General features: G+C 37.6%; 2 protein-coding genes across 3 annotated transcripts; one reads left to right on the plus strand and one right to left on the minus strand.

Annotated features, from left to right (window-relative positions):
• Positions 1 to 560: 560 nt before the first annotated feature.
• On the plus strand, positions 561 to 10,706 carry LOC109091015 (POZ-, AT hook-, and zinc finger-containing protein 1-like). 2 transcript variants are annotated; one of them, XM_042726274.1, is made up of 5 exons: positions 561 to 2,437; positions 2,530 to 2,593; positions 3,807 to 3,978; positions 4,333 to 4,494; positions 8,016 to 10,706. In XM_042726274.1, exons 1-5 carry the CDS (start codon positions 1,254 to 1,256, stop codon positions 8,477 to 8,479), a joined length of 2,046 nt encoding a protein of 681 aa, XP_042582208.1. In that variant the 5' UTR covers positions 561 to 1,253; the 3' UTR covers positions 8,480 to 10,706. The 2 variants fall into 2 exon arrangements, with proteins under 2 accessions (XP_042582208.1, XP_042582209.1); XM_042726275.1 differs by lacking the exon at positions 4,333 to 4,494 and having other exon boundaries at positions 571 to 2,437.
• A 3,362-nt stretch (positions 10,707 to 14,068) lies between these two features.
• On the minus strand, positions 14,069 to 19,736 carry slc2a11a (solute carrier family 2 member 11a). Its single transcript, XM_042725167.1, is given in 13 exon segments — positions 14,069 to 14,418; positions 14,527 to 14,654; positions 14,753 to 14,828; positions 15,027 to 15,128; positions 15,379 to 15,489; positions 16,609 to 16,796; positions 17,280 to 17,428; positions 17,633 to 17,762; positions 17,874 to 17,997; positions 18,142 to 18,327; positions 18,451 to 18,549; positions 18,886 to 18,914; positions 19,655 to 19,736. Coding segments are annotated over 13 exon segments (1,623 nt in total). The 3' UTR covers positions 14,069 to 14,199.
• Between the last annotated feature and the right edge of the window lie 120 nt (positions 19,737 to 19,856).

Here is a 19,856-nt window from a genome sequence, read left to right on the forward strand (position 1 = left end):
GTTCTTTGCTGGTAATGCCCCAGTTCCTCCATATTCCAATGAAACCAGACAGTCATTATACTCTATGCTTGCCAAGTATGTTTTCAAAATGCCAAGACTGCTGTGGCATGTTGTAGAATTTATTAGCGTTGCACATATCAGGCGTCCTTGATAAATAAATTGGAGTCTGTTCTAGTGTTAACCATGCATGTCCAAGCCATTTGCCATACTTCTGTACCCAATCTCATGGCTGACTGGCAAGGTGTTATTTTTCTTTTCTGCACAGTATTGTTTTATTGTTCTATATGGGGCTTTTCACAAACCCAATGACACTGGATAATGCATGGACTGAAACTAAAAAGCAGACAAACTACATAAAAGTACAACACAACATGAATAGGAAGGCAAAACGGAATTGCAATCATGAGTCAGAGCATGTTTCAATGTTATCTGAAAACAAAGACAACCACCCAAGAAAGACAACCTGAGCTCAAAGACTGTAAAAAAGAAAATACTGTGGCGTGAAACCAGGGGTTTATGCAATTTTATGATTTTTTTTTTGTTGTTTTTTTTAAACAATGTTTCCCTAAAGCATTTATGCATTTGATTTCCAAAACTACAAACAATACAGCAGCCAGGCACACTGCAAGCCAGTGTAATCTACATACAACAATTACCTTTCTCTATTGTTTGTGTCTTTGTGCTTGAAATGTGTACAGTACCAGTTCAGGAGAGCAGCTGTCTGGCTGAATGTCTAGGCTACAGTGCCAGTTTAAGAGTTTTGACACTTCACTTTAATTTCGTTCACGTTTACCGTATATGTTTTAATTGGTTACAATGTCTAAAAGAGAGAAAGAGACGGTTTGCTGTCATGTATTCGGTGTCTGGCGTACATTTGGGGGAGGGGGCTCACTGGAAAACAAGGATGTGAATTCATAACGCTGCGAACCAGGAAGACGCACGCGAAACTTAAATTTCGTTGCGTGACTAACGTTAGTATCTGCACTTTACCTTTGGACCTAAGTAATGTATTAAACTGTGCTAAAATAGAAAATATTACACGCGAACGACACCCCCTGCCTTTAAGCAAAGGTCAAAGTTCACAGGAAGCTGGGGGGCTGCCATTTTTCCCCCTGCTAACATGTTAGATGCTAAAAAGGCGAGGAGTGGTGGTCGCTGCTGAGTGCTTCTGTTTATTGGGTGTTTGCCGTTCGTTTGCGTTTGTCTACCTCTTCTGTCGTATGCGCTAGGCTCGGTTGTTGAATGAAGGCGGCATGGAGAGGACAGAACAGCCGTGGAATTCCTCTTACACGTACCAGGTGAGCAAACACAGCGCCGAGATGCTACACAACCTCAACAGCCAGAGAAAAGATGGAGGCAGGTTTTGTGATGTTATCTTGCGCGTCGGAGAGGAGAGCTTCCCCGCGCACAAGGCGGTGCTGGCGGCGTGCAGCGAGTATTTTGAGTCGGTGTTCAGCTGTCAGGCGGAAGACGACGGCCAGGGCAAGGAGCTGGAGATGCACACGATCAGCCCCAAAGTTTTCCGAGACATCCTGGACTTCGCGTACACGTCTAAGATCGTGGTGCGTCTGGAGTGCTTCCCCGAGCTTATGACCGCGGCGAAGTTTCTGCTCATGCGATCTGTCATCGAGATCTGTCAGGAGGTCATCAAACAATCCAACGTGCAGATCCTCGTGCCTCCTTCCCGAGGAGGCGAGCACAGCCTGTTCAGGGCCGCGGAGCAGCTGTCATACCCCCTTCCCGTGGACATGTCAAACGGGAGCGTGTCCAGCGGCGCAGTGTTTACCGACAACAACGACAGCGACAGTGCCGATCCGACGCAGACAAGTAACAGCTCTCAGCCGGCCGCATCCGGAGCACAAGCGGCCGATCGCTTAGCGGTTTCCTCGCTGGAGTTTCCCAGCAGCCACCTCGAAAGCGACGGCTCTAAGCGAGGCAGAGGGAGACCCAAAAAAGAGCCCACGACAGAGCCGATCACTTACAACAACAGCACTGCTCAAAACGAAAACAAGGGGATTTTCTTGTGCGGGGTTTGTGGTAAGATGTTTCCCGACGACGTCCAGTTGAGAAACCACGAGACGCAGCACGGGACGTTCACCGGCGGCGTGAGCACCGGAGCGGAGCTGGTCGCTGTGGACGGCCCGACGATGATCTCTCATCCCCAGGCGCGGTTTCAGGAAAACGGACTGCCCGCGGACAACCGTAAACGCGAGAGGACGAGACGACACGTCGCGTGTGATCTGTGCGGGAAGGTCTTCCGAGACGTCTACCACCTCAACCGGCACAAACTGTCACATTCGGGCGAGAAACCGTACGCGTGTCCGGTGTGCGGGCTGCGCTTCAAACGCAAAGACAGGATGTCTTACCATGTGCGGTCTCACGACGGCTCGGTGGGTAAACCGTATGTCTGTCAAAGCTGCGGGAAAGGTTTCTCCAGGTGAGCGCAGTCATTTATGAATGCTTCTGTACATACACTGCATTCGTTTAGTATTTGTGTCCTCATACATGATTTGTGTGATGTTTTTGTAGGCCAGACCATCTGAATGGACATATTAAACAGGTTCACACCACAGAGAGACCTCACAAGTGTCAGGTGAGAAATGCTACATTTTAATGTATGCCCATTCTCATGTTTCAAATCTGTATGGCTTTCTTCCATATAATGAATTTCTGAATCATATTCCAGCCACTCTTTTCCATATAACGAAAGTGACTGGGGCTGTCATACTCCAAAATGACATGCTTTGGCACACATACAAAATGTTTTAGTTTTTTCTCAGTTAATCAAATCATCTCAATTCAATTCAAGTTTATTTGTATAGCAGTTTTCACGATATAAATCATTGCAAAGCAACTTTAGAGAACATGTAAGTTTCTATTTTAAAGTTTCTACATAATATTTAGTAGTAGCTTATCAGTGTTGACTGTCAAGTTGATGTCCATATGGCAGAAATGTACAGTAAAATTCATGCAGTTAGTTAATGACGTAATCAAACAGACATGGACATTATTAACTGTAATGATTATATGTTGTGATTAAATTTATAGCAAAATTTGGTAGTTTTGTATGTTTGTTGAGGATTGGCATCATCTCAGGTCCTCTGGGGAGTTGGCATCATCTCATCTCAGATCTTCGTAAGGGCTGGATCCAGACTGAAGCTTGTGTAATTACCTCGGGATGCCAATCCTGTGGCAGAAACAGAAAAGCAGTGAATCATTTGCTGCAGTTCACAAATCTAGTCTCACATTCTGCATCCTAATTTGCATACTTCCCATCCTAAAAGTATTCGGGTTTAGAATGAGTGTGTCCCAAATCATAGTATATTACAATTATGTGACAGAGCGGTCCATTGAAGATGCAATTATGACATGGTAGTATGTCCCAAATCTTGTCTACACTTCTGCTACACACTCAAAAGTATGTACTGTTTCTTAACAAAAAGAAGATATACTTTTAGGGATAATATAATTTGGATGCAGCAAATGATTCATTCACAAACAGATTGACCAGGTTAGTTTAACTTGTAGTTATTATCAGTGGGATTTTAGTCAGACTAAAGCATCTACATGGCCTTCAAAAAATTTAATTGTTGCTTTAGTATGTGCTTGTAAAAACACTGGTGGTCACAGTGGTTAGCAATTTGCTGCAGGATATTATTATCAGTAAATAATGACATTAAGCTGGCATGAAACAGAATTTAAATATTTGATTGAACACCTCCATTAAATCAACTTTCTGTTTTGATAACACTCCCAAAAACGATCTCTTGAAAAATGCTTATAAACCATATCTTGTAATGTCTCAGATTTGCAACGCATCTTTCGCAACACGAGATCGCCTGAGGTCGCACCTGGCATGCCATGAAGATAAGATACCGTGTCAAGTGTGTGGGAAATTCCTCCGGGCTGCCTACATGACCGACCACTTGAAAAAACACAGTGAAGGACCTCATAACTTCTGTGGAATATGCAACAAAGGTACTGGTCAGACATGCATTGAAAATAACAAATTTTATCAAGGCATTGTTTATAAACACAGCAGAATGTGTGCTTACAAAATACCCAGCTAATGATCCATATTTTCATTGCCACTGACACCATCCTTAGTAAGTTAGCTTAGGCTCACAGAAACTGATTGGCTTATTAATGCAGAAAACTGTCTAAGGGGAAAAGGCTGATGTTTTAAATAGTAGTACTTAAAAGGTTTGTGGCTTATGCTTCACATTTGTTGAAAGCCAGAGTAATCTTCTGATTAATAAGACTGAGTGTTGTTCTGTTTTTTGTTTTATTGTTTTTATTTGTTTTTCCTACTTGTTCTTCCGATGGTCTCAGGTTTTTCTACTGCATCCTACTTAAAGGTGCACGTAAAAACGCACCACAGCTCGTCCATGCTCCCTTCCTCTGCAGCACATCAGTTCCCTGAACCTCGCACCAACAGACCACAGACGCACAACGGCGCCCCCTACCACTCAGGACGCCAGTGCGCAGTGGAAGGCAAGCAAGCCTCTCCCCACAGCGTCAAATTGTTGCTCGCTCACTTGCTGTCTTTTTCACTGCTGCTTATCAGATGCTGCATCTGCTTGCATATAAACTCACCGCAAATACAGATTGTAGCGCTGCACAATGATCATTTATTGCAGAATAATATGCAGGGAATCAGAGATATGTTGTTCAGAATTTGGCAGTCTAAATTACATCATCTTTTAGGACTTTTCTCTCAGTGGATGAGAAAGGATGTTTGCTGCTCAAAGTATGGGTTGTCTTTCACTTTTTAAGAGGAATGTCAAGGATGAGTTTCTTCAGCTCAGCTGGTAGAGTTTTGTAAAATGGATATCTAAATGTGCAATCATAGTGATACCTTTGTGTCACTTGATTGATGAAGCATTGAGCATGTAGATAGTTCTTGTAGTTTTGCAAACTTAATGGATGGCTGCCAGATGTAAATTCAAACAAAGTACGTTATTCAAAATATTCAGGCTTCTTGATTATTTGACTTACTGGCAAAATACTAAAATGAGACAAAAAAGATTTACTTTTAAAAGAATTGTTCGTCCCAAAATGAAAGTTTGCGGAAAATATTCTCACCCTCAGGACAAGATGTAGATGAGTTTGTTTCTTCATTGGAACAGAGAAATCTTTCACCAATGGATCCTTTGCTGCAAATGGATCATGTCAGAATGAGAGTCCAAATGGCTGATAAAATAATCTCAATAATTCATAAGTAATCCACACGACTCCAGTCCATCAGTTAACATCTTGTGAAGTAAATAACTGTTTGTAATAAAACAAATGCCACATTAAGGTATTTTAACTTCAAAGCGTTGCTTCTAGCCAAAAAACACTTTGGATACTCTGGATTATTGTGATGTTTTTATCAGCTGTTTGGACTCTCATTCTGACGGCACCCATTCGCTGCAGAGAATACTTTGGTGAGTATGTTTTTCCAGATCTGTTCTGATGAACAAACAAACTCGTCTACATCTCAGATGGGCTGAGGGTGAGTACATTTTCAGCAAATTTTCATTTTTTGGGGAACTATTGCTTTAAGTTTCTTTATTTAAATAAGATGCATTTAGAGATACAGTTGATTTAAGACCTGAGCTAAATAATAGTTGCAGCCCTATCAATCAGCTTTGTCTGCTAGTCACTTACATTGCTGCTGACCAATTTAGCATGGCCATGTGTCCCATTCTGTGTCGCTTACTTATCATCTCCATCAAGTGCTGGCATAATGAAAGCGTTTTTGATCCTTCATTCATGCATGTCCACATAAGTGCACATATACATGCTGTGCATTATTTCTGTGGATTTAATGGACCTTTTTCAAACAATTATTGCCATAAAATCCAGCAGCTTGTGATTGGGAATGTCCTTACTGAACATGGAACATAGGAAACAATATGAAGACAGTATTTTTTCTAAAGGACTAAAAGTATTCTAGAATATTTCCATGACCCCTTAGTAATGGAGATGCCAAGAATTATGAATATTCTATTTTTTTTTCTTGTTTCCAGTAGGTTTTTAACGTTATCTACTATTAGGATTCACTAGAATTGAGAGGAAGTGAATTTAGTTTTGATCTTTTAATGCAAGCTTTAGGGTTTTGGCAGTTAATATGCAAAAAGTAACACAGAAATACATCAGAAAAGTGCCGTTAACTTTACATCAGTACAGAATTGTCATTACAGTATCACTCCAACAGTATCATTGAGCTGCTGGCTTGGCATGTAATGAAAGAAAAAGATTCATTCATATAAAATTTTTTGTCATTTTAGCTTTGAACAAACAATGTTCATAATTTCTGATGGTTTCTGAACTGATGTGAAGCTAGAGGTCATCTGACTGTATTGACTGCGAATTGTCCCCCTTGGCCTCTGTCTTTTCCTCTACCCATATCCTTTACCTCTTGGGGCGGTTACTGGCGTGTAGACCTTTGCACCAGTCACCGGCTCGTGGTTACCTTTCCCGAGACAGAGGGGTCTTTTCGGGGGCTAACTGGGCCAGTTCTACCCCAGCCCGTCCCGCCTGAGCTGCTCCTGGGCAAGCCAGGTCCGACTCCCTATTTCTGGGTTTCCGCGACTCCCTATTGTGGTGAGCTGGGAGTGCTGTAAATGAGAAGTTGGTGCAAATATCTGCTCTTCTGGAGCACCCGTCAGTATTTTGATGCATGGGTTTCCGCTCATTGGGACCTCTTACAGGTCAGTACGGGCTGTTTGAGGGTGGCAATGTGGTGAGCCAAAGAACTGAGGATGTCTGGATGCTGTAATTGATAAGTTTGGTGCAAAAATCTGCTAAGCACCATCAACATTTACACGATTTTTAAGTAAAATATTGGTCTGGTTTCAGGTCTTACCTAATAATTGTCCCGTCAGTATTTTGCTCATGCTTTTGTCTGGTGGTTCTCAGTGCTGCTTGATTTTCATCAGTTTGCTTTAACAGCACCCACTTCTGACCTCGTCTTTCATCATTTATGCTTTGGAAGAACTGGACTGTATTTATTCTCAGTTTTCTGGGTCTGTAAAATGCCCGCTAACCAACTAGAGTTTAAATTAATTTTGAGTACAAAATAGTGGAATAGAGTTAGAGAGACTGTAAATCTAGATCCTTGGTACTCAACATGTTGTTCATAGAGTGAACATGTGACTCTTTAATGAGTGTTGTAGCACAAGGTCTCATTTTTCCCCAAATATAGTGCTTCTCAGCCAGTCAGATATGATCTATGGTCTCATGTGCCGAAGTGTCGCTCTTTGTTAGTAGCAAGGAGAACTACTTAGTTAGTAGGTCAGGCTAAATTTCAGTAACGTAGAAAAAAGTGAGAAAACCAATCAGGGCAGAGTAGAGAATTCAGTTTTTCATGGTTGTTGATTGGTAGAGTCTACTTTGTGGTAGAGAAGTCTCCACATTTTTAAAGCTATAGTTTACTAAAAAAATTAATTTGACATAATTTAGTAATTTTTATGTTGTTTCAAAATTGTTTGACTGCCTTTTATTTGTGGAACATACAAGAAGATATTTTGAGGGATTTTCTTGTGCATGCATACAGTTTAAATCAGTGGGCTCCAGACAGTGTTGTTTGGTTCGTTGGAGTTTTTCAAAAATTCATACAGATTTGGAACATCTTGAGGGTGACTAAATTATAAAAATGTCCTTTTTGCTCCCAAACTAAGGTTAAGTGCCACTGCTCTAGAGTTTAGGAACTCCGTATTAATTTTCCATATAATGTTGGACACAATAGGATGCAGTTTACTTTGATTATATTTCTCTTTACACAAGTCACAAAACAGCACAAACAAATTATACAAGCTACAATAAAATAATCAATTTGGGCCAAGCTGTTTTTATACTGAAACCGGTTTACATAAGTAGTTGTTGTGGTCATGATTCAGGTATTAAGGAAATTTTTATTTTTTATTTTTATATGTGTTGCTTAATGTGAGGCTCCTTCTTTCTTCCTATATATCTCTCTGTCCCCCTCCTTCCCTGATATCCCCTTCCCCACTCTGTGTTTACCTCAGACGGGCAGGAGAATGCTGGGAAATGCCCCCATCAGGACTCTGATGGATCGGACGCAGTTTTCGGTGACCTTTCCAACGGAACGGACCTCAAGACTGAACAGAAAGTAGAGGGAGAAGAAATGGAGGTGACATCTTTCATCTTTAATGGCCAACCTGAGGATGCAGTGACCTCCCCGGGGGGATCCAAAAACATCCAAAAAACAGACCAAGAAAAGAAGTTTGCCTGCGGCGACTGCAGCCAGACCTTCCGTACAAAGTCTTACCTCAACAAGCACTATCACCGGGTTCATAAGAAGCGTGCTGCTGCAGTGTCTGGTCTCGGTGATCTCGGCTCACCCTTCTCCCCACAACAGAATATGTCACTTCTTGAATCCTTTGGCTTTCAGATCGTCCAGTCCGCCTTTGCCTCCTCACTAGTGGACTCTGAGATGGGCAGCAGTGGAATGGGTTTTGGGGAGAAATGACCCCTTTGAGATGCAGACATTTCTTCTAATCTTATTGGACAACCAAACTTTTCATAACTGCGAGTTTAGTCTGTTGTCTCATACTCCTTGACACCATATGCAGACTACTTTTTGTTTTGTTTTTGGCTTTTCTTACTATTCTAATGTTTGTTAATGTTTTACTTTGCCATCATGGATGCCATTTCGATTCCATCTTGGTGTGAAGCAGTTAATGTTTATTCCTCCTTCAACAAATCCTCAATTTCATTGATCTATCCTAAAAAAAAAAAAAATTCATTGCTTTTGACATGTATGTGTATCACGTGTGTCTCTCAGCTTCCAGATTGTGGATTGAGGATGATGTTTGCTTTAAAAGACAGACTAATGCCCCAAACTTTAAGAATGTACCTCTAGGTTATTTTTGCCCAGACTTACCTCACCGAGAAGCATAACATTAGCAAGCATTACAATTTTAACAGGCTAAACAAAAGTTTTCACAATCAGAAAACACTGAGACTGTGTAATTTGCGCAGCTGTTGTAGTCCGATGACCATTAACCTACACCACCTAGATATAAAACATCAATGTTTTTGTCTTTTTCTGTATGAGTTACTTTAACAAATACTTAAATGATTTTAAATCTTCAGGCTAAATAATGGCTGTTAAATTTGTGGTGTTTCTTTGTTTTATCATTGGTAGTTGTGAGACCGATTGTTTTGGGTCACAAAAAGTGTGTCAGTTTTTAATGTCCAACAGGGACCAATTTCAGGTTTCACTGTAAGATATAGCAAGAAGCAAAGAATATATTTTATTAACTTATTGATACCGGTGTCCAAGTCTCCTTTACGCAAAGGTATATATTGAGTTTTGTTGCGATGTGCTATTTTCTTGAATCATGCAGCCGACAGGAGGACGGCATGAGATTGATGACATGTATGTATGTATGTATGAGTACACGTTTGTATGCTGCAGTCTCTCCAATGTCCTTTATCTCTAGAATGTAATATAAACAGAGGGCTTTTTAATCTTTTTTTTAATATATCAGAGTTTTTCTAAGTGGTTCAGTACATTCCTGCTTAATTTAAAGTCTTGTCACTATACATGACATGTAACATTCATATATATATAAAACCAATATGTATATATGTATGGCCAATTATATTAGTTTATGTAAACGGGGTCCTTGTATATTTTCCTTGGCCTTGTTGAATGAATGAATCTTTATTTTCCTTTTTTTTTTCTTTTTTTTTTTTTTACAGAATTGTTTTAAGTTGTTATTGACAAATCAATCATTTTGTTGTGTCTTTATTATTATGCAAGTATTTGAGTGTGTGTTTGGTGTTACCCTGTTCCTCTTACTCTAAATGCAGTGTTAATGCTGGTTACCTTTCCTTTTATTTTACCCTGCAGGTTATTAGTATAGTGTACCATAAATGTATTTGGAGTATTTGGAAAGGCAGTTTGTACAATGTTGCCGAGGTTTCTCATGATTGAATCTACAAATGACATAATGTACACACACAAAAAAATCTTTATTTTATTACCTTATGTACTTGTTTGAATTACTGTTTTTATGTGCAGCCGGAAGCGGACTTATCTGAGCAGTGGAAAACCTGCAGGTTTTTAGCTTCAGCTTACTTATTTGACTAATCATTGCTAATATCAGATCTTAACATCTGTTAATTGAATGCAATTTTACAATTCTAATAGTAACCATCATTGTCTGCCCAGTAAGTGTGATCTGAGTATTTGCAGCCCTTATTTATTTACAAATTTTAAGTTGTAGGGAATTCTTCAGTTATTTTTATTGTTGTTATTTGTGTCTTGTATGGTGTTCTTGCGTATTACATCACTGGAAATGTTTGTTGGTTTCTTGCTTATCTATTTGTATATTTGTATGTTGCAAAGTGCCTTCCCAGTACTGATTGTGAACAGCGATGGGTAGGAAAAATCTGTCATTTAAAGGACCTATCTTATAAAAACCATATACAAACAGAGTTGCATTGACACTTTTGTATAAAGACATGCACATAGAAAGGTGTACATTTGTACGTTTGGTATTCTACCTTTTTTTGTTTTCTGACAAAATGTTGTTTCTCTGCAATTTATGTCACAACGTTGATCAATTTTTGGACATTTGGATATAAGCATACTTTTCTATTGATGTTTGTTTTTGTACACTGTTTTTGTGTCTCTGTCTATTTGTTACAGAGATGGGTATAAAATAAAATTGTATTTGAAAATTTTATTTCTTGTGATGAGCACTTCAAAACACATAATTGTGCATATTGTTATAGGTTATTTTGTGTAAAAACAGTAAAAAAACAATAGTGTAGTTTTTCGTTATTTCATACTTGCCTGATGCAACTGATCCAGTCATAACGTATACATTATATATATGCATAAGGTTATTAAATGAGGATTATTTGGTAATAAGGCCAAAACATAACAGAAAACCAAAATGATGCTTTTCATTATTGCTAATATTGTAAATCATAAAGACACTCAAGTAATGGCCCAATAAGAATGACAAGAGGCACAAAATATTTGCTTAAAGGCTTATTTTGAGACCAGTTCCAATAAAGAGTTAATATGTTCTTTTGAATGAATACAATTGTGAAGCACAGATCCAAGGTTAAAGCATCAGTGACTGTCAGTTTCTGCTTCAATGAACCACATCTATTTATGCATATTTTTTTCAATAAACAATTCCAACCTGAGGCTGCATTGCAAGGCCACATATCTCCGAAATAAACTAACCACATATTCTTATTTTATTAATGTGCAATAGTGCATAATGCAGTACAGCACTCCTTTTTTTGTGTGTTTCCGTTTGTATTATAAGCCTGGCAGCAGAAAAGTAGAAAATATGCATAGGAAATGCAGAAAGTCACACTTTAGTGAGATTTGAAATGTTGGAAATTTAACTTGAAAGAACACGTCAGGGTTGAAGTGCAGTAGGTGAATATATAAATAATTCAAATGAATACTTAATTTTTTATAAATTGAAAAAAAAAAAAAACATTTATAATTTCTCTCTCCATCTGCCCCGCACTCCAAAGTCCATACAACTTGGTAGACGTTCATCTGAGGACTAAGGTAAATATTACCTTAAATGAAAATGAGAACGATTTTACAGTTAACCCAAAACAATAACCAGCACAAAAGTACTTTGGTTAGATCCAGTGTAACCTGTGCGCAACATTTTTTGTTTTTAATTTGTACATATTTCAGGCTCAACAGAACTTTAGTTTCCGTTCGTCTGGATTTCTAAACCAATTCTTTAGCTCATTGACGCCATCTGTTGGCATGATGGTGGCACTTGACACTAGTAGAAAAAAAATACCTAAACATTGTTTATGAAAGTTTTTTAGAGTTAAATTCGAATATAGACAGTAGGCTAGTATATCAATCCATAATACAGATTTGTGTTACATCTGTTATGATGCAATTTTATGCAATAATGTGCACGTTTCTGTATTTTATGATTATGATTATTATTTTAGTGTCAAATTACTGTCGTAATTTATCTTATCATGATAAAATAGGCCGTCCTAATAAATTAAATCTTTCGAATTTGCAAATTCTAATGGAATCAAAATAAAGCTTTTGAATGTGCAAAGGCTAATGGAATTAAAGGGGTTTCTAAAACCAAAAACAAAGCAGGCTATTAAGCTGGTTGCATTTAAAAAAAAAAAGAACCCATGCTGAGCATGAAACAACCTGCAGCCCTTTTTAAAAGCGCGAGAAAGCCTGAAGCCATAAACACACCTGTTCACACGCACACATACTGCATGCACAGAAATATGAAAGTGTGTTGGGCACTTACACAGTTGAATTAAAACGTGGACACACAAAAGCACGCGCATTATTGTGTACCCCATATAGTACACTGCACTTCTGTTGAAGTGTTTCAATTATTTACATGTTTGCACTTCTGTTGTGTTTTAATACTTTAAATGAATGTATTTCTGTTCAAGTGTTTAATTTACTTACATTTGCACTTCTGGTGAAGTGTTTTAATTATGTATACTATTATGAAAAGTAATAATTTTATATTTTGAAAAATTTCTATTAAGCAATTTTACAATGTCCCATCATAAGAAAATGTATAACCTAAGCTCAAACTAGCTGAAAATGTGTGTCCCATTTGTAGGATAACAATTCGTTTTTTAAGAAGCCATTTTAAAAAAGCAAAGAAACAAAAACATTATAGTGTATTTAGAATATATTTATTCACATTTAACATACATTTTACCAACTTGACTTCACCTTAATTTAAATAGCTTACCCATTTCACAATAGGCAAAAACCAAACCAAAAAAACATTTTTTTTTTTTTTTTTTTTTTTTACAAAATTAACTTCAGTATTAATAACTTTGATGTATGAGAATAACACATCAAGGTCTGTAGCTTTTTAACAGTCCCGTTCTAGTACAAAACTACATTAAATGAGTCAAAATTGTTGACCTAAAACAGTATGTCATTTTAAAGTTGGCAGAACTTTAGGTACAGTTGCCCATTTGCGCAGATAATCTTGCAAAAATAAGCAACAGATTTAGCAGAATAGTCTTGTTAATCTGTTCTAAACACCAGCCAGAATCACGTGTTTACTATGAACTAAAGCTCTCTGTTGCCATAGAATAGCTTCAGGGGTTCGCCGCCGTAAGAGTGTTGCTGAGTCACACTGACCTTAAGAAAAAACATTCAGCAAAAATGTTATAACTGCACACTCACTCTCACAGTCAACTTACCTAGGTGTTATCTTAAACCATCTCCTGTATCAAGTGTGCTGACAAACTACAAAAAGATTTTGTTTTTCTTACCTGATGGGAATCATGGTAAAGGGAGCTACAGATAACGTATTTTTTTATTTTTATTTCCAAGCAGTTAAAGGGATACTCCACCCCAAAATGAAAATTTTGTCATTAATCACTTACTCCCATGTCGTTCCAAACCCATAAAAGCTTTGTTTGTCTTCGGAACACAATCTAAGATATACGACTTTATTCAACAATTCCTTTGTCAACGGTCTCCTCTTTGTCTCTCCATATCACCGTATGCTGTGTATGCTCTTCTGTGTCATCCGCGCCACAAGGATGCACTGTTTCTACATGTATTAAGCTTTGATTTGAAATAAAACAGCGCATCCTTGTGGCGTGGATGACACAGAAGAGCAAACACAGCATACGGTGATATGGAAAGACACAGAGGAGACCGTTGACAAAGGAATAATTGAAAAAAGTCATTATTTTTGTTTCTTCGCTTACAAAAAGTGTTCCCCTCACGTCATATAACCCAGATTGCACATCTGATGGAGTATTCTGAAGATGACTTTCATACCTTTTATGGACCTTGACACTGTTATTTACTTGGCAGTTTATGGGACAGTCTCAAGCCTCCAGGTTTTCATCCAAAATATCTTAAATTATGTTCCGAAGACGAACAAAGCTTTTATGGGTTTGGAACGTCATGGGGGTAAGTAATTAATAACAAAATTTTCATCTTGAGGTGGAGTATCCCTTTAAGTCTATGGTTACCAATATCTTATTCTTAAATAATGTAATGCATGACTAATGGATGAATCAAGTAAGCAAAGCAAGTCAGTCATGTGATGAAGAATACAATATTTAATCAGCAAGTAATACACGTACACAGATGTATACTTGCTGCAGTTAAAGCATCATTTTAAAGATATTTTTCTAAAAATATGAATGTAGTTCGTGATAATTTTTAACACTCTATAAGGCAGTGGAGTGAAAGATTTCCCCTAGTTGGTACTGAGCGTGTTTTCCTTCTATATCCATCTTCACCTGTCCACGGTAGTTGAGTCTGTAAAACTCTTTAGTGATCATCGATATGGTCTTTCCCTTGGTTTCAGGCAGAACCATCTGAATATATAAAGCAGTCAAGAGACACACAGCCCCAAATGGCACAAAGCAATACTGTCCTAAACCGCTCTGCAAAAACACACACAGAGGACATTCAGAAGAAAAGAAAATCCTATTCTTAATGGTTATTTTGTTAAATATGTCAGATATTAAGACTATTTTTTTTCAAGTTCTCACCACTAGGAAAGGGAAGATCATCCCGATAATGAAAAGGTTAAGCCACATTAGAGAGCCAGCGGTCATGTAGGCAGCAGGACGTGATGTTTGGTTAAAAATCTCAGTTGGGAGGATTCCAGTCACCCCAGCTACCATAAATAAATGGCAAACCACAGTATAAAATAACACTATAGAATTGTTTGCTTTATATATACATTCCACTGTATGTCAGGGTGTTGTAGTTCACCTGGTCCCATGCCAAAGCTGAGAATGTAGGTGAAGATGCAGGCCATGCTCAGGTAAGGCATCCAGGTAACCATATTCTATTGGGTAAAAGGTAAAACCAGAGGCAAAAGTCATAGTTAACCAAAGATGATGACAATTCAGTTGAACACTCTAATGCTGGACATTGTGTTCACTTTAAGATTAAATATTAGCTTGTACATAACCTTCCACATGACTACAGTATGTGTGTGCTGGTAAAGGGAAAGAGGGGTGATGCAACATTGAATAATACACACCTCAAGTGAAAGAGCCACAGTGAAGACTATAGCCCATCCTGTCATGAGAACATAGCCGCCCATCAACATCAGCCTCCTACCCAACCTTTCTATCAACAGGTTCTGCACACACACACACACACACACACACACACACAGAGAGAGAGAGAGAGAGATTTAAAAATCACGTGTGGCCTTGTCATTCTACACAGAATTTATTCAGTATTCAGACTAAAACATTTATCCAGCTCTGACTGATCAGCCCAGCATTCGAGATGAATTAATTCACTCAAACTATGCAAGTGGGTCAAAGGATTGCCTGTACAGTTCTGGGACAGTTGCATAATTGATAACAGATGAATTGAAGACTCACACATAGAATGCAAGCAGTGAATTCACACATCCCAGTGCCAATGGTCACATATTGGATCTGGCTTGCAGATATACCCGCTTCTTGGAACACATATGATGCATAGAAGTAAATCTGAGGATTGAAAAAAAATGGTCCTTAATCTTTTGAAATTCGGAGTGTGCAAAATGCACACACACACACACACACACACACACACACACACACACACACACACACACACACACACACACACACACCAACACTAACACTTGAAATACTTCTGAAGCATTTTGAGTTATGTAAAAAGTGTTATGTACAGGAGAGATTTACCAAAGCTTTATGCAAGGCAAGTCAATTAGTCATTTGCTGTTTTAGTTCCTCATTTAATTTACAGGAAAGTATCGAATATGTTTTTCTAAGGTTTTAAACAGATAACAATTAACTACAAATGTTGTATAACTTGAGGGAATATACTAAATAAATGTATCTTTTATCACAATATTAGAAGTGAATATATAACATTAATACTCAGCATTTTTAAAGATAAAAATTATATTCATTACCGTTCATGTTTGTGGTCAGTAAGATCTTTTAATGTTTATAAAAGAGTCTCTTATGCTCACCAAGGCTACATTTATTTGATACAATAAAAACAATAACATTGTAAAATTTAAAATAACTGTTTTCTATTTTATATATATTTTAAAATATAATTAATTCCTGTAATGGCAAAGCTCAATTTTCAGCAGCCATTCCTCCAGTCTTCAGTGTCGCATGATCCTTCAAAGATCATTCTATGTTCATTTGACACAAGAATAATTTCTTATTATCAGATTTGGAAACATTTGTGCTGCTTTATATTTTTGTGGAAACAGTTATGTACATTTTTGAACTTCTTTGAACTGATAAATAAAACGAATAAATTAAATATTATTTAAAAAACATAACTTTTTGAACATAAGTACTAATATTTTATCTAATATTAAGACATGAACTAATCTATTTTAACTTCTGATAAGTGCTTTGTGTGTCTGTTTGCATGCATTTTTATCCCCCTGAATCATGAATACTCTTTCAAATATTAACATAAAGCCTGCAACATAAGCATTCATTCTCATGATCGGCTGGGTGTGTTTTTTTTGGTTAACATTCACTTTATGAAGCAATGCACAGGTGATCCAGTTACACTTGAATTTTCAACTAAGAGCCAAAGATATAATGACACAGAATTGGACAGAGGCAGGGACTCACCGAATCATTACCACACAGTTGCATGGCACTGCTCAGGACCGCCACCGTGATGAGCTGCCAGCGGACGCTGCGGTCAGTGAAGAGCTCCCACGGCTGTTTGGCACGTTCTCCCTTTGTTTCATTCTGTTCCTGCAGAATCTCATCCAGCTCTTCTTTCTGCACTTCACAGCCTCGCAGACGCTGCAGTGCTGCGGAACAATGTATATAATCATGCTTGAGAATTACATACTTTGTGAAACACAATCTAACAATATCTAATGTTTTGTACTATTTTTTTCTATCCAAAAGAAGCGAATGGTTTACTTTCACTGTATGGCCAAAAGCAGCTTTGACATTCTGGGAAAGAATTTGAATTATCCCTTTAAAAAGTGTTAAACGTTATTAAAGTACATATAATATTGTTTTATCTGTACACTCTTAAAAATAAAGGTTCCCCAAAGAACTTTTAATTAGTGAAAAAACAGCATATGCTGATAGGTATGTTTTGAAGCATGGCAGCTGGTTTGAACTTGTTTAAGCAGGTCCTGAGCTGATCCTAAGCTGGTCCTAAGCAACTATCTCCTGTTCAGGACCAGCTCATAACCAGCTTATGGCTATCATACTCTGTATTGCAAAGAATGTAGCAATATACAGTATAACTGCACCAATACTTAAAACTCAGGCTCTCATACCTATTAGGCAGGCCTCTTTGTCTCCACAGTCAATGAGGAGGTAGCGGGGACTTTCTGGAAACCATGGCAAGGTGAGGAGTTGGATGAAGCCTGGGATAGCATTACTAGCCAATAAGTACTGCCAACAAGGCTCACTACCTAACAACTCTCTAAAAAAATACAGGCATTTTAAAATCAGCCATTTCAGTCATGCTTGTCTATTGAATTTGGGCAAAAAATAACATTGCCATGTTACGTATTTTCAATGTACCTCATAAAGTACTCAATAAATAAAAACAATTCTTCACATTACATAAGTAAATGGTAATCACTCTCATTAGCGTCGTAAGAGATACGTCAAATATATAACATACTTCAGACTGACCACCTGTCCCAACACCAGACCAAAAGAAGTGAAGACAGCTGAGGACAGGGACACAGCCCCTCGTAAGTGCTTCGGTGCACTCTCACCAAAATACATGGGCTGTACATTCATACTGATGCCTGAATAGAATCAGAGAATATGGTTTAAAATAATACCAGGAAGAAACTAGTAATCTCAAAATATAAAGGGTCCATTAAACTGCATTTGCAGGTAAAATATATACACAGTACCTGCATTTATGCCAACCAAAAATCTGGAGATGATAATCATCTCAAATGACTTTGCTGTTCGGCTCAACAATGCAAGCAATGAACTTGATAAGAGAAAGACATTGTTCAGCAACATGGTCTTCTTCTGGAAACGAGAACATAACAGGGTAAACTTTAAAGATTTATTACTAATTTTTTAAAATACATTTTTACATTTAAATCATCAAGTCTAAATAAATATAAATAAAACAATTTGCATGGAACATGAACTTTATCATATAAATTATACTGTATAACAACAAGATTAACCATACCTCCCGAAACGTACTGACATTGGCCCTGCTATCAGGGCCCCAATAAAGCCGCCCAGTGAGAAAATGGAAACAATAAAGGTCCATATCAGTGTGACCTCGTAAACCCCAAACTGTATTCCCCATCGCTCCAGAAATGTCTCATTGACAAAGTTTTGAATGAACTACAGGAAGGAATACAGAACAGAAAACTGGTAACTGGCTTTAACAGACACAGAGACAACTAATATGAAATGATTTTAAATATTTTTTCTCTTTCACAAACAAAAAACCAATGAAACACTTACAACAGTCGGTGCATTCATTATGGCCAGGTTGTATCCATATTGTAGAGTTCCCCCAATAGCTGTAGAGGTCACCATTAATACCAAAGTGTATGTATGACCCTGTGTAGACAAAAAACTATAATAACAACAGGCATTTAATGCGACAAAACAAAGAAATCAACTTCACATCAAAAATAACTACAATTAAAATTATTAACTTGATTTACTATTAAACATTTAGTTCCTAAGTGTCAATGTTTTGTGTATGGACCTGTGGAAGGTATTTTTAAAAAGTCCCATGATGTGCTCTACAAATTTGTTTTAAATGTATTTTTAAAAATAATATTTTATTCAAATGCCATTAATAGTACCAGATATACATGACTTTACAGTGAAACTCACAATTTATTTATATAATTTGAAAACAAAAATTTACACCAGCAATAAACAGTCTACCTTCTTCTCCTTCGTGGTCATGCTGCCCTCTTTATATGTTCAAAAAGAATCCAGAGGATTAAATCCAAGAATAAAGAAGGCAGTTGTCAGTTTGTGCTCGCCATTAAACGAGACACTGATGCTCTGAGAAAGGTGCGTAGAAAAGAGAGTTCGAGACTATGACACACTTCTACAAATGTCACAGCCAATAATAAGTAACCTTAGAATAGTTTAACCAACCACCCTCTTAACTAGATAAAACAATGTTGTAAAAGATTTTCGAATCCTCCTGAGAACTTCTGCTGTATTGAACTATCCTGCCCTTTACTAACTATACACTGGCACTATGTCCACATGAAAGTCCAAGTCCATTTGAGAGAAAATGAGATCGAATTAAACTGTAGTTCAACTCCACCTATCGGAATATAAATATAACTGTAGGTACTGTAAAACGGAATATTTACGTGTTATTTATTTATTTATTTTTTGAAATAAATAAATGTAGCTTGTTTTACGTTTAATCATCACATGAAGGCTACTTAAATGTTTATGGTATAGAACAGAAGTTATAATATTAAGCCTATCCATACATTCCATTAGGGGGCAGCATAACATTATCATGTTTTGACACTCTTGAATTTTGCACTGGAACAAAAAAGTTTAAGGAATAGGTAAAAGCTTGGTTTTTGGTTGAGCTATCAATAAATTAGCATTTAATACTTTGCTTGGATCAGCTAAAAAAAATGCTTTTGAGATCAGTTTAGGTAACACAAAGAAATGCATAACTGACCTAAGACCTCTGTGGACGCTTGGGCTCTTCCCCTTAAAGTGTTGTGACAGCAGACCAAATCAGTCCAGTCTTGAGGAATCATTTTAACCAGGTAAGGCAATATGGCTACCTGTGGGAGTGGATTAGAAGAAGCCACACTAACATTTATGACAATAGAAATAAAAGATAAAATGCTGTCAGTGTAACCAGGACCCTACTCCCT

This window comes from Cyprinus carpio, chromosome B6 (assembly GCF_018340385.1).
Source record: "Cyprinus carpio isolate SPL01 chromosome B6, ASM1834038v1, whole genome shotgun sequence".
In the NCBI taxonomy this organism is placed as follows: Eukaryota; Metazoa; Chordata; class Actinopteri; order Cypriniformes; family Cyprinidae; genus Cyprinus; species Cyprinus carpio.

What these genes read in the sequence shown, in the direction of transcription:
- LOC109091015 (XM_042726274.1), top strand. Translation starts at nt 1,254, where the DNA reads ATGGAGAGGACAGAACAGCCGTGGAATTCCTCTTACACGTACCAGGTG. An exon ending in TGCGGGAAAGGTTTCTCCAG is followed by an intron (nt 2,438 to 2,529) that starts GTGAGCGCAGTC and finishes ATGTTTTTGTAG; the next exon opens with GCCAGACCATCTGAATGGAC. An exon ending in ACGCCAGTGCGCAGTGGAAG is followed by an intron (nt 4,495 to 8,015) that starts GCAAGCAAGCCT and finishes TGTTTACCTCAG; the next exon opens with ACGGGCAGGAGAATGCTGGG.